This window comes from Prionailurus viverrinus, chromosome A2 (assembly GCF_022837055.1).
Source record: "Prionailurus viverrinus isolate Anna chromosome A2, UM_Priviv_1.0, whole genome shotgun sequence".
NCBI lineage: Eukaryota > Metazoa > Chordata > Mammalia > Carnivora > Felidae > Prionailurus > Prionailurus viverrinus.
Window position 1 is genome coordinate 158,826,399 of NC_062562.1, and position 25,263 is coordinate 158,851,661.

Sequence of the window (25,263 nt, forward strand, 5' to 3'; positions counted from 1 at the left end):
ATGTGTAAAATTCGTGGGCTTCTGGGAAGATGGCAGAGTTAAGAGAATCCTAAGGTTACCTTGTCCTACGACAGCCCCATCAGTGCATCCAACCCTGAAAAGGACTCCAAGACTAGCAGAACAGACTTTCCAGCTAACCGGAGAGAGGAAACATGGCAAACAAGGTAAGGACGGAGAAACAGTCGGGAACCAAACTTCTGGCAGACTCAGTACGAATGGGAGGGACACCACAGGCACAGAGAAGGCAGAGGAGCAGACCCCACACCAGGCACTCAAGACACAGGGGACAGACTTGCATTGAGGGACAAATCCCCAGACCACTCGGCTTTGAAAACCAGCAGGGCTTAACTTCCATGAGTTTTTATAACCAGCAGGACTTAACACCAGGTACTTCAAAAATGATTGGGCTCAGCTATAGGAGAGCCGGAGGGCAACAGAAAACTACATTCCCACTCTTAAAGAAACAGTGTAACAAACAACCCCACCAAGATACAGCAGTATTAGTAGCAGTTTGAAACTCACCTGAGTATAAATGTAGGGGACTCATTACTAATCCCAGAAAGTGTGCTGGAGGGGCAGGGACCTTTAGGAGACTGCTCCAAGAACAAAAGAACTGGTGGGCACGATTTCCTTCACGCCCCTGCCCCCAGCCTAGGTAGTCAGAAACCTGTGGGAAACAGCACTCTCCACCTACCTTGCTAAAACAGCGCATCGGCCCCCATGTTCGCCAGCAAATCTGTCCCATCCAACACACCCCGCTTTGCAGAAGTCCCTCCCCAGTGGCTCCTGCCCTGTCTCATCCAGCAAGCAGCCCCAGCAAGAACCAGCATCATTTCAAAGTGACTCTTATCCTGGGGAGAGGAGAAGAGAACCACACACACCAGAAATTCGTAAGTCCTGGCAGCCGAGTCTTACAACCGGCAGTGAAGAGAGTGCACCCTGCCCATCAGTGCGTCTCCAGCCCCCAGCAGGCCTCTGGGCTGACCACCAGCCTTCTCACCAACAAAAGCCTCTCAGGGGACAACCTAGGGAGAATTCCCTGTAGTTCAGTGCAACTGCAGCCCCAGTAAATAGACTAAAGGAAGGCATCTGGCCTGACTGATGACACCAACCAACTACAAGCCCACTATGGCCCCAGACTGGTCTCTTAACAGCACAGGGACCAAATCTGGCCCACAACAGACAAAGTGGGTCATTGCAGCCAAGTGGACTGAAGGCAAATGAAGCTCAGCCACAAAAGTAATGGTAGGGTACATGCAACCCACAAAGGAGACAGCCCTGAGCACCAGGTTCTGATAAACAGGGACATTGAGCTACAGGGCACCACAGGACCTATTCTTCAGAAGATGACTACTTTAAGATCAGGAGAGGTAGCTGACATTCCTAATACACAGAAACAGAGACAAAATGAGAAGACAGGAGCATGTCCCAAATAAAAGAACAGGACAATGCCACAGCAAAAGAGCTAAATGAAATGGACATAATCAATATGAGTGATGAAGAATTCAAAGTAATGATCATGAGAAAAGAATGAAGGATCTCAGTGAGACTCTCAACACAGACATAGAAAATATAAAAAGAACCAATCAGACATGAAGAGCTCAATTACTGAAATTAAAAATACCCTGGAGAGAATATATAGACTAAAGGATAAGCAAGCTCAAGGACAGAGGAATGAAAAGCAACTAAGCTACCTCTCCCCCGCTCATGCTCTGTCTCTCTGTCTCAAAAATAAAGCATTAAAATCAATTGTATCTATAAAAACTAGTCAAGGAATTCACAAAATAAGAGGATGCGAAGTGTGACATCATATACACAAAATGTGGTGGGAGGGGTAAATATTTAGTGCTTTCAGAATGAATTCAAACATAAGTGAACATCAACTTAACATAGACTGCTATATGCATATTATATATGAGCCTAATGGTAACCACAAATGAAAAAGCTCCAGTAGATAGGAAAAAATAAAGAGAAAGGAATCCAAACAAAACCTTCAAACCATAAGGGAAGAAACCAAGAGAACTTCAAAAACAACTGGAAAACAAATAACAAAATGGCAATAAGTACATACCTATCAGTAGTTACTCTGAATGTAAATAGACTAAATTATGCTCCAATCAAAAGACATAGGGTGAGTGAATGGATAAAAAAGCAAGACCCATCCACCAGCTGCTTACAAAAGACTCACTTCAGACCTAAACATACATGCAGATTAAAAGTGATGGGAAGGAAAAACATTTACCAGGTAAATGGAAGCAAAAAGAAAGCTAGGTGTCAATACTGATACTGGACAAAACAGACTTTAAAACAAAGACTGTAATAAGAGACAAAGACTGACACTATAGAATGATAAAGGGAAAAATTCAACAAGATTGAACAACTGCAAATATTTATGCACCCAACATGGAAGCACCTAAATACATGAAGCAACTATTAACGGGCATAAAGGGGGAACTGGGCAGTAGTAAAATAATAGGGGACTTTAACACCTCATTTATATCAATGGATAGATCATCCAAACAGAAAATCAACAACAACAACAAAAATAGTGGCTTTGAATGACACATTGGACTAGACAGACTTAACATAAACTCCTAACATTTCATTCAGTAGAAATACATTCTTTTCAAGTGCACCCGGAATATTCTCCAGAATAGATCATCTAGGCCATAAAACAAGTCTCAACAAATTCAAGATCAGAGTCATTCCATGTATCTTTTTCTGACCACAACACTATGAAACTAGAAATCAACCACAAGAAAAATTCTGGAAGGAACACAAATACATGGAGACTATATAACATGCTACATGACTAGGTCAACTGAGAAATCAAAGAGGAAAACAAAACATACATGGAGACAAATGAAAATGAAAACACAGTGGTCCAAAATCTTTGTGATGTAAGAAAAGCTGTTCTAAGAGGGAAGAATATAGCAACACAGGTCTACCTCAGAAAGCAAGAAAAATAATCTAACCTTATACCAAAAGGAGCTAGAAAAAGAAGAAAAGCCCAATGCCAGTAGAAAGGAGGGAAAAATAGTATTTGAGCATAAATCAAATAGAGACTTAAAAAACAATAGAACAGATCAATGAAACCAGAAACTGGTTCTATGAAAAGATCAACAAAATTGATAAAGCTTTAGCCAGACTCATAAAGAAAGAGAGAGAGAGAGAGAGAGAGGGAGAGAGAACTCAAAATGAGAAGTAAAGGAAAAATAACCAACACCACAGAAATACAAAAATTATAGGAAAATACTATAAAAATGTCAACAACTTGGGCAGCACAGAAGAAAGAAATGGATAAATTGCTAGAAGCATATAGACTTACAAAACTAGATCGGAAGAAATACATAATTTGAACAAACCAATTACCAGCAATGAGATTGTATCAGTAATCAAAAAACTCCCCACAAACAGAAGTCCAGGACCAGATGTCCTCACAAGTGAATTCTACCAAACATTTAAGGAAGAGCTAATACCAATCCCCTAACTATCCCAAAAAATAGAACAGGAAGGAAAATTTCCAAATTCATTCTATGAGGCCAGCACCATCCTGATTACCAAAAACAGGTAAAGGCATCACAAAACAAAAACAAACAAAAAACACACAAGGCCAATATCCCTGATGAACGTAGACACAAAAACCCTCAACAAAATAATAAGCAAATTGAATCCAACAATACATTAAAAAATCATTCACCATAATCAAGTGAGATTTATTCCTGGGATCCAAGAGTGTGCATTATTTGCAAAATCAATCAATGTGGTATACCACAACAAGAGAAAAGATAAAAACCATACGATCATCTCAACAGATGCAGAATAAGTATTTGACAAAGTACAATAACCCACTCATGATAAAAATCCTCAACAAAGTGGGTTAGAAGGGACATACATCAACATAATAAAGTCCATGTATAAAAAACCCACAATTAACATCATACTCGATGGGGAAAAACAGATTTTCTCCCAAAATCAGGAATAAAACAAGGATACCCACTCTCCCCATTTTTTTTTCAACAAAGTACTCTAAGTCCTAGCCACAACAATCAGACAGGAAAATGAAATAAAAGGCATCCAAATTTATAAGGAACAAGTAAAACTTCCACTATTTGCAGATGACATGACACTATATAAAGAAAACTCTAAAGACTCCACCAACAAACCACTAGAACTGATAAATGATTTCAATAAGGTCACAGGATACTACAAAATCAATACAATCCATTACATTTCCATACACTAATAATCAAGTAGCAAAAAGAGGAATTAAGAAAAAAAGTCCCGTTTACAATTGCACCAAAAAGAATACCTAGGAATAAATTTAACCAAAGAAGTAAAAGACCTGTACTCTGAAAACTATAAAACACAGATGAAAGAAATTGAAGACAACACAAACCAAATCCCTTTCAGTAAGATCCATGCTCATAGACTGGAAGACTGTCTATACTACCAAAGCAATCTAGAGTTAATGCAATCTGTATCAAAATACCGACAGCAATGTTCACAGAACTGGAACAAATAATCCTAAAATTTATATGGAAACACAAAAGATGCCGAGTAGCCAAAGCGATCTGGAAAAAGAAGAACAAAGCTGGAAGATCACAATCCTAGATTTCAAGATATACTACAAAGCTAGTCAAAACAGTATAGTACTGGCACAAAAATAGACACAGATCAAGAAAACAGAGTGCTCAGAAATAAACTCACAATTATACGGCCAATTAATCTGTGACAAAGGAAGAAAGAATATGCAAGGTGAAAAAGTCTCTTCAATAAATGGTGTTGGGAAAACGAGACAGCTATGTGCAAAAGAATGAAACTGGACCACTTTCTTAGGCCATACACAAAAATAAACTAAATGGATTAAAGACCTAAATGTAAGATCTGAAACCATAAAATTCCTAGAAGAAAACACGGGCATCATTTGACATCAGCCATAGAAACACTTTTCTAGATATGTCTCCTCTGGCAAGGGTAACAAAACCAAAATTAAACCATTAGGACTACACCATAATAAAAAGCTTTTGCACAAAGGAAACCAACAAAACAAAAAGGCAAACTACTGAATAGATATTTGCAAATGATGTATCTGGTGAGGGGTTAATATTCAAAATATATAAAGAACCTTTATAAATCAACAACAAAAAAACACAAATAATCCCATTAAAAAATGGGCACAGTCCTGAACAGACATTTTTCCAAAAAAGACATGTAGATGGCCAAAACACATGAAAAGATACTCAACATCATAATCAGCAAGAAAAGGTAAATCAAAAAAACCACAATGAGTATTACTTTACATGTATAACAATGGCAAAAATCAAAAACAAGATACAACAAGTGTTGAGACGTGGAGAAAAAGGAACCTTTGTGCACTGTTGGTGGGAATGCAAATGGGTGCAATCACTATAAAACTATATGGAGGTTCTACCTCAAAATATTAAAAATACAATTATCATGACATCTAGTAATTCTGCTAGTGGATCGTTACCCAGAGAAAATGAAAACACTAATTCCAAAAGGTACAGGCATGTTTATGTTTACAGAAACATTGTTTCCAATAGCCAAGCTATAGAAGCAATGCAGGTGTCCACTGAGAGATGAATGGATAAAGATCTGGCACATGCATGTGTGCGTGAGCACGGATGGACACACACACATCCCGGAATATTAGTTGGCCATAAAAAACAATTTGCAGCAACATGGTTACATTTAGAGGATATAATGCTAAGTGAAATAAGTCAGAGAAAGACAAATCCCCTATGATCTCACTCATGTAGAACTTCAGCAGCAAAACAAACAAGCAAAGAAACAAAGACCAACAAAAAAGCAGAGAACAAACTGGTGGTTATCAGAGAGGAGCTCAGTAGGGGGATGGGGGAAATAGAGGGGATTAAGAGGACACCTCCCTTTATGAGCACTTAGAAATGTATAGAAATGTTTAATCATTACATTGTACACCTGAAATACTGTATACTTGAATAAAATATGTAAAATTATGTCATTGTGAAGTTACTGACTACTACACCCATTTCACTTTTTTAGAAAACATGTGAGGAAATACGAATACAAGTCCACACGGCCCTGGAGGTTCATTCCCGTCATAGTTCTCTATCTCTAAAAGAAGCTAATTCAACAGGCCAGTTAACAACAAAGGAACTAGCTGCCAAGGAACAGAGGCTCCCACCACAAATGACTCGAAGTTCCCTTGTGTTAGAATAACCTAGAAGTTCCAGCAAATGTGCAACGTTACAGGGTAAAATTCTTCCTCTGGACCCATGTCCAAGGCAATCACAAACCAGCTGTGCCCAGCCCAAGATACTTCTTGGATGAGCGCCTGCGGAATCCTGTGTGCTCAGCCACGTCTCTGCTTCTAAGTATCCCCCCCACCCCCCACCAAAAAAAAAAAACCACAACTGCACAATTGCATCATGTATTATCAAGTTGTGTTTCCCTGTCCACTTTACCCATTCTCCTGCAAGGCTCTAGGCTATGTTTTTGCAGAGGCATTTTCACTTGTGACTCACACCCTTTGACAAATCACTTAAAGACAATGAAGCGGAGTTCAAAAAAATGTTTAAACTATCTACTTAGTTTACCTTTTAAATTAACAACAAAGTAAGAATTTACCTGGTGCTAAAGTGTAATTTTCAAAAGTTTAAAACCATGACTTTCATGAAAATATAAAATGAACAGATGCAAAAGCTATTATTCATTTCGTTAATTAATGAGGGGATCAGTAAAAATTCGAATAAAGGCAAACAGGATTACTAAAATGAATGTGCTAATAAAAGCAAAAAGATTGTGAATCTATTAGGAAAAGGCTTTGAAAACTGAGCACCAAGGCACTCAAAATGCCTCAGTGAACTAACAGTGCACAAACCACTACTAAGCTGTTTGGAACTAACTTAATAAAAGGAGCTTATGTTTTACTTTTGGCATGGTGGCACCACAAAAAAAAAAAAAAGCAGACACTAAAAATACCATAAACACAAAATCTATAACCCTCTGCTATACAGCAATGAAATATCGGAGTTTTCTTTAGAGCAACAATCATCTGCATCCCTCCTAGACAAAAACATTTTGCACTATTATGTAAGAGTCATTTGCACACTATTTAACTTCTACCCCTACAGAGTTGCCCAATAGCTCAAAGGAAAGAAAGTGAGTAAAAGGCTTACATTCCGAGTACCATCACTAGAGGATCCACTACACAGCACTTCGCTGAAAAAACACCCAGTCGTCTCTTTTGCTCATTTACAAGTCATGGACAGTATTTCCATCTTAGGTTACAGTTGGTTCTAACAGGAGTAGAGCAAAAAATCACACCAGGCAGGAGGAGGGATACAGGGGCAGCTACAAGCAACGGGTATTTTCATCAAGAACTGCAGAGCGGGCATTACCAGCAAAGGTACACTGAAGAGGACACTTTAATACACTGCTACTATGTAACTTGGTATAACATTTCTGGAAAGCCACCTGGTAACACCTACTAGAAACTGCAGAGGCTCGTACCTTTGAAAAAAAAATTTTGTATGTTTTTTATTTATTTTGAGAAAGAGAGAGACAGAGTACTAGTGAGGGATGGGCAGAGAGAGAGGAAGACAGAATCTGAAGCAGGTTCCAGGCTCCGAGCTGTCAGCACAGAGCCCGACGCGGGACCCAAACCCACAAGCTGTGAGATCATGACCTGAGCCGAAGTAGAACGTTCAACCGACTGAGCCACTCAGGCACCCCGAGCCACGTATCTTTGATTCTGTACCTCCACTCCCAGAAATTTTCATTCAACATACAATCAGATGTGCACCAAGATATACACCTACCTCACAGCATTAATTACAAAAACTTAAAAACGTAAAATAACTTCTGTAGATTTCCCACCTTAAAATATGTTTTCCAGAAGCCTTCACTAAGTCCCCAAATCCTTCCTATGTGATCCAGTTAATACCCACCATTCCCCCTAGGAGGTCTCTTACCACACTGCACTCTAATCTGATTTGCTTATCCACTTGCCCTATTAGGCTGTAACTTCCATGAAGGCTTGTGCCATAGAATTCAATTGCTTGAATTTAGCATAATGCCAGTCAGTAGGCACACAGATGCTGGCTCAATGAATAAAATATTATGTAGCCTAAAAATACATACACGAGTATGTTTCCTCTATAAAGATAAAAAAATAAGTATTAAACATTAAAATTATTATGACAAAAGCCTCAAGTTACCATCTCAACTCTATTGACAGAGTGTCAAGATCATATGCAGGTATTTGGAAAAGCACCCAGACTGCCAGCAAAGAGGACACGCACTTCCCATACTGCCGGTGCAGAGAAAGGCACTGCAGTGTCACAGTCAGGAGTGCCTCTCTCTCTCTCTGCCATGTGTGTGTGCGTGTGTGTCTCCTGGATGCGTTATCACACTATGCATCTCCAAAGAATAGAGCTCTAAAGAAAACCGCTCTATGCAATGATAAACATCCTTAATTGTGATACAGACTTTTTAAAAATTATTTTAAAAAGGAATCTGATGTTTCTTAGGTCACACTTCTCAAACTTTAAGACTCATACAGGGGTCTTGTTACAACACAAGTTCTTATTCTGTCAGCCTAATGTGGACCCAAGACTCTGCACTTCTTACCAGCTCCCAGGTAAAACCAATCGTGCTGCTGGTGGGGAGACTTCGATTTGGGTAGCAGCTCTTAGAAGGGCAGTTTATAAATGCAAAGAAAGGTATGTAGAGCTCCGTTTTCCTGTTTTTGTTGTTTTTCAGAATCCTAAAGCACCTGCTATCTCCCTGGTGATTTTTCAAAAACTTCCTGGTTCAGGATTCTCAATACTCTGTAGATACTACCATTTGAAAATAATGGGAAACACAAAAATAAAAAGAGGGGTCATCACCATAGATCCAATGGAAATTAAAAGGATATAAAAGGAATACTATGAATAACATTATGCCCCAAAATGGGATAATCTAGATAAAATAAATCAATTCCTTGAAAGACACAATCTGCCAAAACTCACACAACAAATGGATTATCTATCTGAATAGGCCTATATCTATTAAAGAAATGAGTCAATAATTTATAACCTTCCAAAATAGAAAGAACAATTTTCTGGTGAATTCCACCAAATATATAAAAAGGAATTATGCTAATTCCACACAATATCTTTCAGAGGATAAAAGCTGAGGGAATGTTTCCTAACTTATTTTAGGAGGCCAGCATTACCCTAATGCCAAAGCCAGACAAAATCATTATAAAAAAATTACAGACCTGTATCTTTCATGAACATAGCCTGGGTGGCTCAGTCAACTGAGCATCTGACTCTTGATTTCGGCTCAGGTCATGATCTCAGTTGTGAGATCAAGCCCCAGACCGGGCCCTATGCTGGGCATGGAGCCTACTTAAGATTCTCTCTCCCTCTTCCTCTGCCCCTCCCCAACTCCTGCTCCTGTGGGCACACTCTCCCTCCTCAAGGGGGGGGGGGAAATTAGCAGAATGAATCCAAGAACAGTAAAAAAAGAATTATACCTGACAACAAAGTTAGATTTCAGGTTCAGTCAACATCCGAAAATCAAAATGCAGTCCATCACATCAGTGACTAAAGAAAATTAACAGGATCATATGATTATGGGCAGAAAAAAACATATGAAAAAAATCCAACACCCATTCATCATAAAACCAGAAATAGAGGGGAACTTTCTCAACTTGATAGACTACCTACAAAGTACTTACAGCAGACATCATACTTAATGGTGAGAAACTTGGAGCTTCCCCAGTGTGATACTGGCAAAAGATTAGACAAATACATCAGTGGAATAGTACGAGAGCCCAGAAATAGACTCTCATATATACAGCCAACTGATCTTTTGACACAGGAGCAAAAGCAATAAAATGGAGCAAAGATGGTCCCTTCAGCAAACAGTGCTAGGACTGGACATCCACAGGCAAAAAAAGTAATTCAGACACAGATCTCACACCTTCACCAAAATCAACTCAAAATGGGCATAAACTGCAAAATTGTAAAATTCTTACAAGATAACATAGGAGTAAACTTGGAAGCCCTTGGGTATGGTGATGCCTTCTTAAATACAACACCAAAGGTACAATCCATGGAAGAAATAATCGGTAAACTGGTCTTCATTAACATTAAAAACTTTTGTTCTGGAAAAAGACAATGTCAAAAAAATGAGAAAAGAAGTCACAGACTGGGAGAAAATATTTGCAAAGGACACATCTGATAAAGGATTGTTCTTCAAATATACAAGAAATAGTTAAAACTCAAGAAAACAAACCACCCAATTATAAAATAAGCCAGAGACCTTAACACCTCACCTAGGGAGATAAGGCAGACAGCAAATGAGTATATGAAAAGATGCTCCACGTCGTAAGTCATCAGGAAAATGCAAATTAAAACAACATGATCACAGATACTATTACAAACCTATCACGAACCTACCAGGATGGCCAAAATCTCAAACATGGATACCACCAAATGCTGATGAGGATGTGGAGGAACAGGAAGTCTCACATTGCTGGAGGGGGGGATGCCAAACAGTACAGCCACTTTAGAAGACAGGTGGGTGGTGTCTTACAAAACTAAACATACTCTTACCACATAGATCTGGCAATCGTGCTCCTGGATACTACCTCTTAGGTCCACACAGAAGGCTGCACACGGATGTTTACAATAGCTTTATTCACAAATGCCAAACCTTGGAAGCAACCAAGAAGTTCTTCAGTAGGTAAATGTATAAACAAACCATCCTACATCCAGACAATGGAATTGTTATTCAGTGCTAAAACAAGGAATGCAATATCAAGCTGTGACAAAACAGAGAAACCTCACATGCATGGTAAGTTAAAGAAGCCCATCTGAAAACGCTACATACTGTATGATAGTATGATAGTCTGGAAAAGGCAAAACTATGAAGAAAATAAAAAACTAAGTGGTTACTGGGGGTGAAGGGATTTAGAAAACTAGGCCGACCACAGACGATTTTTAGGGCAGTGAAAATACTCTGTACAACACTTTAAGGATGGATATGTTTTATTATACATCTGTCCAAATCCATAGAATGCAGAACACCAGTAAACTATGAACTTTGAATGGTTATGTAGTGTCAATGTAGGGTCATCAATTTTAACAAATGTACCACTCTGGTTGGTGGATGTTGATAATGGAGGAGGCTATGCGTGTGCAGAGGGCATGTGGGAAATCTAGACACCTTCCTCTCGATTTTGTTGTATATCTACCACTAAAGAAGTTTAAAAAAAAAAAAAGAAAGAAAGTAAAATAAAATAAAGGAAAATACGTTCCCAGTAAGCATTCTTGACAAGATCATCTGATTTTCTGGGAGTAGATTACTGATACCCATACTAGGCTAGTGGATCTGGAAAGTATGAAACTAAAGGAAATTGCTCGAATGTCATCCAGTGCCTAGAAGAGCTCCCGGTACACGGCAGGCACTCAAGTAACTGTTGCACAAATGACTACAGTATTTAGCCTGGAAGAAGAGAAAACAAGAATCTAGTTAAGGTTTTTCAACATTTGAAGACAACTAACTAGAAATCAAAAAAAAAGTCTCCCATACGATTGTCGTTAGAAAAAAAGAATGAAAGGTCTATTTCAGCTTATTTTAAATACACATTTTTAAGAATCAGTTGCCCAACAATGGTATGTGTCTTCCCAAATAGAGTTGCCTGAATGTGTTCAAGCAAAAAAGCCCAAATGCTATGTTAGAGGAACATGAAGAAAGACGATACTCTGCCCTGAAAACACTGGGATTTCTGAGGTTGCCCTCCTGCCCTCTGCACATAGGATTCACTACTCACATCTTTACTAGATTAGGAATTCCAACAGCAGTTTTCCTACTTTGAATATAAAAAATAAAGTTGCCTCAACGAAAGTAGCAGTTGGGTGGAAGCCACAACCCTACACAGGACCTAAAAGTAAATCAAAAGCTTAAATTCTCTGGAAGTCATAACAAAGGAAATTATCCCACTGTGATAAATGAATACCTTCAAAGACGATGGTGTGATAAAGATATAGGAATACTCTCAGAATGAAATCCATTTGTTTAAGCATCTGTTTGCTACCTACAAAGAGTAACTCTTTCTGATGGATTTAACCAAGAAAAAAGATAATAAAATTCATCTGATGGGACGCTAATGCAGAAACACACCTCATTTTCCTAGAAAACCTCAAAAGACATCTGGTGTTGACGTATCAAAACCCACCGGTTTTTTGTTTCCTGGGCTTTTGGGGGGTGATCAATCCATAACGTTTTAGCATCGTGAATATTAAAACTGCCCTCGCAACTTCACTCGGTATTTTCAATGGTTTCACCTAAAAGAATGCCATTATTTCTGATAATGCTACCAAGTATCAATTGACAAGATTTTTTTTTTAAGAATTAAGATTATTTTTAAACTCACTTCAGAAGCTTTAGTTTCTAAAAGCATATAGCTATTAAAATGCTAATATGGAAAGACGATGCCACAGAGGCTTAACACCAGTAAAACACAGGAAATTGATTCTCTAGATGATGTGGAAAAGCTGGCTTATAAAGTTAATGAGATATTACTTAAGGCAAAAGAAACAATTTGGCCGTTAGCAATGAGGACAAGCCAAACATGTTTGTCATCAAATATAATGACACTAATTAAAAGAACGACAGAAACAAATATGAAAATCAATGAAAGTACAGGAAAAAATTAAGCCACCTCAAACATGCAAAGTTAAGTTAGAGCAGTAAATCTTATTAGCAAGTTAGAAATAAATAAAAGAGGCTAAAAAGGAAAAATCCCAACAATTGGGAGTTATACACCAAGGGAAGTGTGACTAGTCAAAAGAAGTAAATTTCCTATTCAATGTCCAACTACCCGGGATGGATTTCTAATATAGCAGAAGAATGAAGAGGATTAAGCCCTGAAACTCGAAAATCCACCACTTTGTCTCTTAGATGTCCTAGCTAGCCCCAGATGACAAAAATATCACAATCCTTAAGCAGCAGCTTTGCTAGAGATTTCTTTGCCATCCACAAAAAAAAAAAAAAAAAACACCTTGCCAAGTTTTCCAAGTTTCAAAGTAGGCCTAGTGCTTTGATTTACATAACAAAAAAGGCACCCAGATTTCAGGAAAAATACAGTCAGAAAACCAAGGTTTTAGTCCCAGTTCTATCTCCAATACCCATTTCCAAAGGCTTCTCCTAAGAAAAGGAATATTCTATTCCCGGTGTTGAAAGGTCATTCCAGAACTATTAGTCTATCAGCTGGCCCTTGACAATATGAATAAAATGTAGGACAACTTATCACTGTATATAGATCATATATTATCGTTAAATACAGATCAAGTGTTAATCAAGAAAATTTAGCATCTGAATTCAGATGTGCTCCAAGTATCAACTACACACTGGTGTTGGAAGATTTAGTACAAAAAATGTCAACTACTGCATTACTAATTGCTTATTCTGATTACACGTTGCAATAACATTTTAGATACTACGTTAAACATATAATTAAAGTTAAGTTCACTTGTTCTAGCTTTTCAGTAAGGCTACTGGAAATGTTTAAGTTACATGTGAAATTACATTTTTATTGTATTGCATGGCCTGCTGCAGGCTGAACTCTTTACAGTAAGGTTTGTAAATTCTTTATTCTTCTACAGCATCTACTGAAGTATGGCCCATAACAAATACTCAAAAAACATTAAATGAACAGAGAAAACTTTAAATAGAAGCATAAAACAGCAACAAAGTAAGATCAAAATTGACTTTTTGATTCATCTATCAGCTATATTCTGTTGGAGTGACACTAAAAACCTCCCTTATTTAGTAATTGTGGCAATTCTGAAATAAGGACCAAGACAACAACAAAAAACCTCTCAGCTGAATAAGTGAATTGGCACACCTAATTTGTTTAGGGCTGCATTATGTCCTCCCGGAATTGCTGTTGAAGTCCTACACCCGTACCACAAAGTCACTGTATTTGGAGACAGGGCCTTTAAAAGGCTGATTAAAGAAAAATGAAGTCCTATGGGCAGACCTAATCCAATAGGACTGGTGTCTTTATAAGAACAGGAGATTGGGGGGCGCTTGGGTGGCTTAGTCAGTTGACCGTCCAACTTCAGTTCAGGTCATGCATGATCTCACGGTTCGTGGGTTCGAGCCCCGGGTTGGGCTCTGTGCTGACAGATCAGAGCCTGGAGCTGCCTCAGATTCTGTCTTCCTCTCTCTCTCTCTCTCTCTCTCTGCCCCTCCCCTGCTCGTGCTCTGTCTCTCTCTCTCAAAAATAAATAAATGTTAAAAAAAAAAAAAATAGGAGATTGGAACGCAAGTAACACACAGACCAAGAGGCAATTCGTGACAAGTGAAAAGGCAGTCATTTGCAAACCAAGGAGAGAAGATTCATAAGAAGTCACAGCTGCCAACACTGATCTTGGACTTCTAAATGTTTTATCATTTATTTTTATTTTTGAAAGAGAGAGAGAGAGAGAGAGACAAAGCATGAACAGGGGAGGGGCAGAAAGAAAGGGAGACACAGGATCCTAAGCAGGCTCCAGGCTCTGAGCTGTCAGCACAGACCCCAATGCAGGGCTCAAACCCATGAACTGCGAGATCATGACCTGAGCCAAAATCAGACGTTCAACCGACTGAGCCCCCAGGCACCCCCTTGATCTTGGGCTTCTAGCCTGAGAATTATGACAAAATAAATTTCTATAATTTAAGCCACCCAGTCTATGGTACTTTGTTATGCAGCCTTAGTACACTAACACATTGTTCCAAACACATAAAGTTTTCCAATAACCAAGTGGAGTTTTGGCTTTTACACTTAAAATTCAGTTCCTCACTCACACTAGCTGTATTTCAGGAGCTCAAAAGCCATACGCAGCCAATGACCACTATATACTGTACAGTACAGACCTAGAGATGAGACCAAACCAAAAATTCCCAAAAAAAGAGTACTTAACTAGTTGGGAGAGGTGACCAAAAAGTGTGTTACTACTACATATGGAAGCATTTTTAATCTTTAATTTTAAAACAAAATGTAAATGCAAAGGACTGAAAAACAACACTAGGTTATTATTATATGCTGAGTAGATTAGAGAAGGGAGTTCATAGTCTAGAGCTATGTTTGTTACATCTGAATGTCATCACCAAGGTTTCCTGCAAATTACAGCTACTGATGTAGGTGGCCAGGATACATTTATCATTATGAACAGGTCCAACTGGAGAATGCTAATACTCATCTTTAGATTTTATTATACCTTTTGTGGCTTGATCAGCCATTTTCAATGGAAATCAAATTCCAGAAATATAAGAGATGGCATGAATACTATTCAGAACAGGATATTCCTGGATTCATTACCATTTAACCATGAGGCATCAAAAACTATGTCTACTATTAATAATTTCATGCATCTGTAAATAATAGTGTTCAAGAAGCATGGAAGAAAAACACAGAATTCAAGAAATGAAGAGAATAGTTCTGCTAGACTTGCCTAACAGGTCTGAACACATTTACTAAAATAAGTAGGTCTCTCCTTTAAGAATTAGAAAAATGAATGTAGAAATTCCAAAATGTAATTATCAGTATAATAAAGTTCATCTACTGGAAAGTATTTTACATTTGTGTAGTGTTCTACTTCTTAAAACTTGCTTTTTATACTTTATCTTTAATTTGCCCAAGAACTTCATGTTCGGATATATTCTTCTTTTATATAAAGAAACTAAGGCTCTAAGAAATTAAGTGACATGCCCTATGTCATGTAACTTGTAAAGGACTAAAACTCAAACCTTAGTCTTCTAGTTCCAAAACTTTGGAAGCTTCACCTTGTTAAAGCACTAAAACTATGACTAGAACAGTAGTATGTAAATGTTAGTTATAATAAAAATTGTTAATACAATTACAGTGACTTGATCAAGTGTGTACTGACAATACTTAAAATGGTAATTAAATTCAGCATAAATCTCAACCATGGTAATTCAGTTTAGAAGAAATAACTCCTGAGAGCATTATGGTAACAGGAATCTTTTTTTTTTTTTTTTAATTTAAATGTATATAATCTTTTTGCAAATTACCAAGCAGTAGATAGAAGGCTTTCTAGCATAAAATTTATTTATGATGATCAGGTTAAGTGGAGAAAATAAAATGGGGCTTTAAAACCAGAGTTTATTTTTAAGTGAATAATGTTTCATATCTAATTGCTTTATTTTTTATTCCATCAGATCCATTTAAGAGTGACATAAAAGTGATTTATTTAGAATGTCAATAGTCAACTTTAAGGGGGATTTAAAAAGTGAGAAACAACCAAACTAGATTTAAAGAGGGGCACCTGCTCAGTCAGTTGAGCATCCAACCTTTGGTTTCAGCTCAGGTCGGTTCGTGAGATTGAGCCCTGGGTCAGGGTGTCTGTGCTATTAGCACAGAGTCTGCTTGGGATTCTCTCTCTCCCTCTCTCTGCTTCTCTCTCTCAAAATAAATAAGCATTAAAAAATTCAAAATAAAAAGACTGAAGAATGCACAGTCGGTCCAAGTTTGGAATGAGCAACTAGAAAAGGTATTTTACAACAATGGGAGAATTTAAATATGGATGGGTACTATGAAATTTTATATGGGGAAAATGGAGTTATGAATTGAACAAAACAACTTACAGTATGTTCTCATTTAGGTTTAAAATACCTAACTGTATAATTATACACGACAAATATCTAGAGGGATATAAATACACATACACCACTTATACATACATGGTAGGAACAGTTATAATCTCTGAGAAGCTCGAATATGGCGTTTTTACTTCATTTTTGTTTATCTGTATCTTCTAAATTTTTATGATGCATATGTACTATGTTGTAAAAATAAAAATTTAAAAATAACATCAGTATTTTTATTAAGCCAAAAATGAAAAACCTCTCCATTGGCTGTGTCTCACGTTTGTGAATAAGCACATGTGAAATAACTATCTCGAAGATGGTTTGACTCTTGTTATTTTCGCTGTGAGGTGTTTAAAATAAATCAACTTTACTTTCAAACATATGGAGCTCTGAATATAAACCTTCACAATAAAAAAAAAAAATCAAATGATCACAGACACTGAAGAACAAAGCAAGGAAAAGTCCCTATTTATAAAAGTATTTTGAAAAGCCATCCCTCCATTTAGAGAGTTTAAAACAGCAATTGCATGCTCATGCCAGTTAAATATTATTCATCATGAATCTAAAACCTTTAGATAAAAAGTTAAGAAGGCAATGAAAAAATAAAAATGTTTGTATTCTTCCTATACAACAGCGTTAAAATGCTTTACAGGTATTCTCAATCTTCACAATCACCGTCCTTGGGAAGTCTCATTCTCCCTATTTCATTGATGAGAAAACTCAAGATTTAAAGAACTGGATCCAGAATATATTACCTATTTGGTAATCATTTTGCAATACTGAACACATACATCAAATTATTAAGCTGTACCCCTAAGACTAATACCATGTTATGTAAATTATACCTCAATTTTTAGAAAAACAAAAACTCCCCCACAAACTGATTTTTAAATTTTCTTGAAATGTTTATTTTTGAGACTGCGCACCCATGCAAGCTGGGGAGGATCAGACAGAGAGGGGTATAGAGGATCTAAGGCGGGCTTAGCGCTGACAGCAGAGCAGAGAACCTGATGCAGGGCTCGAACCAGCAAATAGTGAGATCAAGACCTGAGCCAACGTAAGTCACTGAACCAATGGAGTCACCCAGGCACCCCCTACAAATTGATTTTTTTAAAAAGGAAGGATGGGGTACCTGGGTGGCTCATAAAAATGAAGACTCTTGATCTCAGGGTCATGAGTCCGAGCCCTATGTTGGGTGTATGCTTAAAAATAAAAATGTAGGGGCGCCTGGGTGGCGCAGTCGGTTAAGCGTCCGACTTCAGCCAGGTCACGATCTCGCGGTCCGTGAGTTTGAGCCCCGCGTCGGGCTCTGGGCTGGTGGCTCAGAGCCTGGAGCCTGCTTCCGATTCTGTGTCTCCCTCTCTCTCTGCCCCTCCCCCGTTCATGCTCTGTCTCTCTCTGTCTCAAAAATAAATTAAAAAAAAAAAAACGTTAAAAAAAAAAAGCTTAAAAAAAAATAAAAATGTAAATAAAATTTAAAAAGCCACCCCCCACTAGAAAAATGCAAGAATCATAAATATTTCACAAAATATCTGCAAAAGGCCAGTAAACATGTGAAAGATTAGCATTCTGACATAAAGGAAATCTAAATTAAAATCAAAGGCATACCTCTACACACCCACCAAATGGATAAAATTTAAGACTAATTCCAAGGACTGGAAAAGAACATTCTAGAGGGTAAATTTAGCATGAGCTAAGGCAAGAATATCAAAGCTGGAACAAATGTTCACAAAAGTAAACAGTGGGTAGTTTACTTGGCTTGGGCACAGAGGGGGGAAATAAAAATGTATTCTGGAAAAGTAACTAGGATTCAGAACTTGGAGGGTCTTCAAGTCCAAGAGAAGGACTTTAACCCATACAGGATCAGCGAACCGTGACACGGATGACAGCATTGTACAGAATGCTCCAAGTGGGGAGGATACAGACACTTTCTTATCTTCTACCTTGCACTGAATTTCTCTCTCCTCACCAGTCTGGTTTTGCCCTCCTTGCTCAACCCCAGTCTCCACCTGCACTCTCCAATCTCATCAGACCTCTTTCCCTTCTCTCACCACCAGGTCAGAAGAGGCACGGAGCTTTCACTGAAGGCACATCACCTGCGCTGCTCTTCTGCTTACCTGAGCCTTCTCTCAATTAAAGCCAGTGCTTTTGTAGAGATGCAGCCGAGGTCTTTCCACCCCTAGGTTTCCTGCCTACTCCAAACTGCCCTCATCTCCTTCCCCCGAGCCCCAACCTTCCCTATGTAGGTTCCTGTAATACATAATTCAACATCTAACTAGAATCCATCTTGTTTTGTTCTCAACTCTCCAACCAGACCATAAATTCATGGATAGAAGGGATCACCCCTTTCCCTTTTGTACCCCCACAGCACCTACTACCAAAGAACATACACTAGCTAGTGGTTGGTGCCTCTTGATAACAAATGCAAACATACCCTTTCATCTAACAATTCCACTTCTAGAAATTTATCCTACAGATGTATTCATATATATGCAAAAACACTATGATCAAAGATATGCACTGCAGATTATAACAAAGACTAGAAAAAACCTAAATGTCTATTAAGAAAGACTACTTCATTGGAGACTGTACTGCCTATTAAAAAGCAAAACTTGGGGTGTTGTATGAAACAAGGTCAGCACTTCCCTCGATGAGGACGGAAGAGACCCTCAGGCTTAACAATATGCACACACACTTAAGGCACTCCCACCTACGTCTTAGCATCTAACCATCGTTTTTTCTTTTTTAATCCTTAGTTTCACACCTGAAACTAATTACATGTTAACTACACTGGAAATGAAAACAACAAAAAAAAAAAACTTAGGACATCTACATACACAGATCCTAACAAGTGAAAGTAAGTGAAAAAAAAGTTGCAGGAAAAAGGTAAAACAGGTCCTATCTTATATATATATACACACATAGACACATAATCTATAAAAACATGAAATTTTAGAATGATAATCTCTGGCATGTAGGATGGACTTTTTCACTTTAGAAACTTCTGTTTGGAAAAAAAAAAAGTTGAACAAGGAAGACATGCTACGTACGTAGGGAAAACTACCTATATATTTTCACTCACTGCCCCTTAACAGTAATTTATAATTTATACCATGAATCCATTTTCTCTAAAACAAGAGTAATAATATGCTGAAGTGTATGTACCAAAATGAATATTTAGAACATATGCCAACGGTTAGTAGTGGTTATTTCTAGAAGAGGGATTTCAGGAAACTTTCCTAATTTATATCAGAGGTTTTTCTTTAAGAAGCACTTACTTTAGTTACCAAAAAAAATTTTTTTTTAATTAAAATCTCTTTCTCTGAGCTAGGATCCCAGAGAGATCAGCATGTCGGTCCACTTGGCAATGAGCTGCGAGGCCCAGCTCAGCTGTGGGACTGCCCACAGCTCTACACCAGTAGAGAAGCTCTACACCAGTAGAAACTCACTCAGGTCTACAAATGAGACCCACAGAAGTTACCAACTGAAAAACTACTTCTCTACTAGGGAAGTACTAAATGTCTGTTTGATGAAGAGAATACCTCTCATGTAAAGTTAAACTTAAATAGTTACTGAATCGCTATAAAAGGCCAGGCAATGCACTGGTTCCTCATAATACACTCACTGTTCTGTTTTTGAAGATCTCTTAGGTATTCAGAGTCAACCGTAAACTTGCCTGATAAGGCAGAAATCCCTACATCCTTTCACCCTCAGTGGAGGAAGAAACTAGAACCACTAGATCACAGAGAATCTCCCAAGGGAACACTGGATTCCGTGAGGGCAGATCTGTGCTTCATAAAGATATTACAGTCACTGTCCATGCCCTTCTCTAGCAAGGAGCTTACAGGTGTCTGACCTGAGGAGTCCAGACCTTCTCCACTATACCTTTCATAAAAACAGAGCGAGCAGAACTGCTTGTTTTTCCTACAATTTATTGCTCCAAATTTTTCCCATCTCAGCACTGACCCTAAGATCCAACTGCCATCTTGTCCTCCCCTTAGACTTGCTCGATAGCAATAGCTTATCAGTATGGATGCTAAGTGCTTTATATGCATTAACACTAATTTATACTCCCAATAACCCTGTGAAGTATTTGCATTTCATCTGTGAAAAACCTGAAATACAAGGTCTGATAACTAGGGCTAAAAAGAAAACCACAGGCTCAAATGAGAGTCACTTAGGCTAGGCCAACCTAACTGCAATTTCGACCTCACCCAGGAATGTAGTCTTTGGTCAGTCAGGAATTATCCAGTGGGCACCCATGAGGTGATCTGTTTAAATGGGCAGTTCTCCATCTCCCAAAGGAAGGTGACATCATCCGCAATAATCCTTTTTCTGTTGACTTCCTTGTCCCTTTTTTTTTTAATTTTTTTTTTAACGTTTATTTATTTTTGAGACAGAGAGACAGAGCATGAACAGGGGAGGGGCAGAGAGAGAGGGAGACACAGAATCGGAAACAGGCTCCAGGCTCTGAGCCATCAGCCCAGAGCCCGACGCGGGGCTCGAACTCCTGGACTGTGAGATCGTGACCTGGCTGAAGTCGGACGCTTAACCGACCGAGCCACCCAGGTGTCCCATCCTTGTTCCCCTTTAAAATCCTTTCCCTTTCCATAGCCCTCTGGAGCTGGGATGCTGCCGAGAATTTCAGGAATTGGTTAATAAAGCCAATTACATCTTGAAAATTCACTCGGTTGAATTTTTGTTATTAAACACTAAGTAGTGGCAAAACTAGGGTTTAAACCAAGAGATTCAGATTCCTGGACTCAAACTTTACTATACTACACTATCTCTACGATCTAGTCCTTTAAACCTAGAAAACACGAGAAACGTTCAGTCAGCTGTTGCCACAAAACGAACAAATCTTTTCGAATTTCTAAAAACGGAGTTTTATTCAAGGCCAACTCAAAACAGTTGCCCTGGATACAGGACTGTCACAAAGAAGAGAGTGCTCCAGCAAAGGAACATTTGGTGTAGGGTTATCAGTATTTTTCACATAAAAGGTTACAAACCACCAGACAAAGGATGTTTCAGAAAGTTGCAGACCTTAAGTTTCTAGAATATGCAGGACTTTAATTTTATGGGGACCAGGGAAGGGTCTTCCTTTTTTCTTACCTTTTGTGTTCAGAACACTCCTTTCTGGTTTTACCTAACAGATGTACAATCTGTGCTTGGGTCACAAATAGAGCCCATGCTTTGAGGTTCTGCACAGTCTGACCTCAGTAAATGTTAAAGTGTAGCTTCCCAAGGAGCCCAGGAGCGGGGCCCAAATATATAAAAAGTTGAAAATTTCCTTGATCACAGTAAAGCACTTATGTTTTCACAACACAGCTGATCAACAAGCCACATGGATCAAGTGTCGACTCGTGGAAATGCTGTTGGTTTGGCTACTACTGAGTACTAAGAACTTGATTTTGCAAAATATTTGCCCACACCTTTTATTTTTTCTGTCAATGCTTTCCTCAAACTTTTGAAAAGCTGTTTACACAAATAATTCAACGCTCGACCTTTTAACAAGGGTCAAACAGATCTGGGTTCAGATTCTAGCTCTGCTACTGCTTTCCTTCTCTTGCAAGTAAGTTATGAGGGTCTATGTGAAAAACTCAGCCTAGTGAAGGAATGCAGAGTTAAGAAGTCAAAGTCCCCCACTTCACTTCTATTCTTTGTTCTACCATCTCAGTACCCTAACAAAGCCCATTTATTCATGTGTTTATAGTAAACTTTAAATTATGCATTGTGGGGGCACCTGGGTGGCTCAGTCCGTTAAGCCTCGGACTTCGGCTCAGGTCTTGATCTCATGGTCTGGGAGTTCCAGCCCGGGGTCAGGCTCACGTTAGGCTCTATGCGGACAGCTCTGAGCCTGGAGCCTGTTTCCGATTCTGTTTCCTTCTCTCCCTACTCCCTCCCGGCTCCTGCTGTCTCTGTCCCTCAAAAATAAATAAATGTAAAAAAAAAAAAAAAAAATTTAAATGAGATAAATTATGCATTCTGTTTAAATATATGAACTGATAAAAGAGAAGCTCTACACCAGTAGAAACTGAAATATATATATATAATATATATATAATATATATATATAATATATATATAAGGAATATATTAAGGTTAAGAAATGATTGGAGCACGTGCATGGCTCAGGAACCAGCTGAGTTGCTTAAGCATCCAATTCTCGGCTTTGGCTCAGGTCATGATCTCACTTTCCGTGGTCTGGAGGCCCGGGTCGGGCTCTGCAGCGGCACAGCCTGGAGCCCGCTTCGGAGCCTCCCTCGCCCCCTCTCTGCCCCTCCCCCACTCGCAGTATCTCTCAACCAAAACAAAGGTGCACGAGTCAATTACACAGACGCATGAACGCAGCCTCACAAAACCGCTGCTTTCCATCAGGCACCCTGTGAATTACAATAATTTTGAGCTTCAACATAATAAAAATCCTCGAGTGAGTGTCACGGCTTTAAAATGCTTTGTATGGCCACTTTCTAACCTTTTATTGGAGAAGGTGACTGCCTTCAACCCCCTCGGTGTCTCCTAATCTAGTTCCACAGCAGCTCAAGCGGTCAGAGGCCTAGGGGCTAACGTTGCAGGCGGCGCGCCCTCTTCCCCAGGGGGACCGCATGTAGTTAACCAAAGTCACTGGGTCCTAACAACGCCAGGTGGCAAGGACTAAGGTTTAGGCTTGTTTTTTTTCAGGTGGGGAAAGTGACGCAGAAGGGAGGCTGGCGGGGTATGCCTAAGGCTGACAACTCGGGAGTCCAAGGCCAACTGCAAACATTTCTGGTCTAGAAGCCTCTCTGGGCTCCGAGGAGGGGCGCGTCAGTGACACCGAAACGTGGACAAAAGTACAGTACCGGTGGGAAGCAGGGGTTCCAACGGGGTAAAGGCATGCTCCATACCGGACTAGAGGCCTCTGCGCTAAGAGAACAGAAACGCCACGTTAGTATGTCCCCTAGCTAATTAAACAGCGCGCGAATTCGCCACAGCGCCGGCCGCGTCCATCCCGCGCCCCGGCGGCCGCTTCCGGGCGGAGCCCCCGCGGCGCCCTGGCGCTGGCGGCCCGGCCCGCGCCGCCGGGCGGGGAGGAGCCGGGAGGGAGGCCGGGGCGGGAGGGAGGCCGGGGCGGGAGCGACGCGCGCCTCCGGGGGCCGCCGCGCGCCTGCCTCTCCCCTCGCCCCGCCACCATCCGGGCACTGAGGAGCCAGAGGCGGCCGCCCCCTCCCCTCGCCGCCCGCCCCGTCCCGCGGCCCGCGCGCCCAGGACGCGGGCGGCGCGCCGAGCGGCGGCCGCACTTACACAATGGCGGGTGGAGCCAGCGGCGAGCGGAGCGCCGGCTGCGCGAGCGAGAGCAATCGACCGCTCCGAGCTCAGCTGAGGAGCCTCGACGGCGCGCGGCAGGCGCTCGCAGGCTTAAGTAACGGGCGCGCGGGGCGGCCCCGCCCCCTTCCGGAGCCGGCGGCCAGTGCGAGCCGCGCGTCCCCGCCGGGCCGCGCGCGCCCGGCGTCGCCGGCGGTCCGCCCGCCCCCTTCCTCCGGCGGCAGTGGCCTCGTTACCCTGGTTCTGCCCTCCCGCCGCCTGTGGCGTGTCTGCCCGGCGTTCTTCGCCGCAGTTGGCAAGGAGGCCGCGGTCAGCTCGAAACCGAGCGGCAGCTTCCCCAACCTGGCTTCACAGCCCAGCACACGCGCCAGTTTTCCAGAGCCCGTTCCCCTGGTCCTCACGCTCTCTGACCTCCTGCTTGCTTGTCAGTATCCTTACGGAGCACGCCCGCGTTCCTCCCCTCCTGCTGCACATAATCAGAGAAAGTTGTCAAAATTAATAAAGGGAAACCTCACTAAAGTGGAGCCCTCAGGCTGTACCACTTCCTGCCAATTATGAGAAGACTTGCCAATTGCAGGGAGAATTGTCAATTACAGACCCCCACGGAAGAATCTTCAATGGGAAGGAAGCCACAGTCCCAGGCCTCAGCAGGAAAAGATGTTTGTCGCATCTCCTAGCAACCCCAGCAACTCAACCAATGAGAAACCTTCATCACTTTTCTCCCTTGAACTTCAGTGAACTTTCGGTTCAAAGCAACCCTCCCCAGCTTCCTTCTTCTTCCTGAAATAACGGTCCTCTCCTTTGCTGGGCTTGCCAATGGTTTGGCCACGGCTTGCACGTCCTGAATTGCGATTCTTTGCTATTCCCGGATAAGCGCGTTTTGCTGACAAAATAACTTCCTGTTTTATCTTTAAAGGTCAATAAAGATTTCGTTGGAAGAAATTTTGAACAGCATACTTACAGCTCCATTTGCTCTAATACTCCTAGGATGGAGAGCTCACTCTGTTGCCGTGCAGCCTTTTCCAAAACTGAGCAGCCCTAATCGCCAGAAAAAAAAAAAAATTCTTAGTGGAGGCAAAAATCCCCTCCGTGCACCTGTCACTGTTCTGCCCCACTCCCAGGCCCACCGTGGGTTAGAGGGATCCCTGGTTCTCATAACTATCTTGGAGGTATTGAAGAGAGTTATTACTACCGTAGAAAGCAAGATAGAGTCACTCGTGTCGCTGATCTATGTGAAGCAGTGATGTAAGCAGCCAAAGAGTAGCTAAGGCCGGATATGGCCATAAATACCACAAGCTGAGGATA

The 25,263-nt window shown here is 40.4% G+C and overlaps 1 protein-coding gene and 1 non-coding gene across 12 annotated transcripts in view; one reads left to right on the forward strand and one right to left on the reverse strand.

The window, feature by feature from the left end:
- The window catches only part of TPK1 (thiamin pyrophosphokinase 1), a 351,530-nt gene extending 326,588 nt beyond the window's left edge, over positions 1 to 24,942 (reverse strand). For 2 of the 11 annotated variants that reach the window (XM_047837363.1, XM_047837357.1), the window contains exons 1-2: positions 23,938 to 24,061; positions 23,496 to 23,559 (exon numbers count right to left, since the gene is read on the reverse strand). In XM_047837363.1, the coding sequence (XP_047693319.1) occupies positions 23,496 to 23,538 (43 nt within the window). In that variant the 5' untranslated portion in view covers positions 23,539 to 23,559; positions 23,938 to 24,061. Of the gene's footprint in view, positions 1 to 23,495; positions 23,708 to 23,937; positions 24,062 to 24,369; positions 24,448 to 24,556; positions 24,630 to 24,919 lie in introns of those variants that run through there. The other 9 variants (XM_047837351.1, XM_047837356.1, XM_047837361.1 and 6 more) reach the window with 9 other exon arrangements.
- Positions 19,274 to 19,396, forward strand: LOC125161409 (U6atac minor spliceosomal RNA). The gene has a single exon (XR_007150612.1). It is a non-coding gene; the product is annotated as a U6atac minor spliceosomal RNA (small nuclear RNA).
- Positions 24,943 to 25,263: the final 321 nt, after the last annotated feature.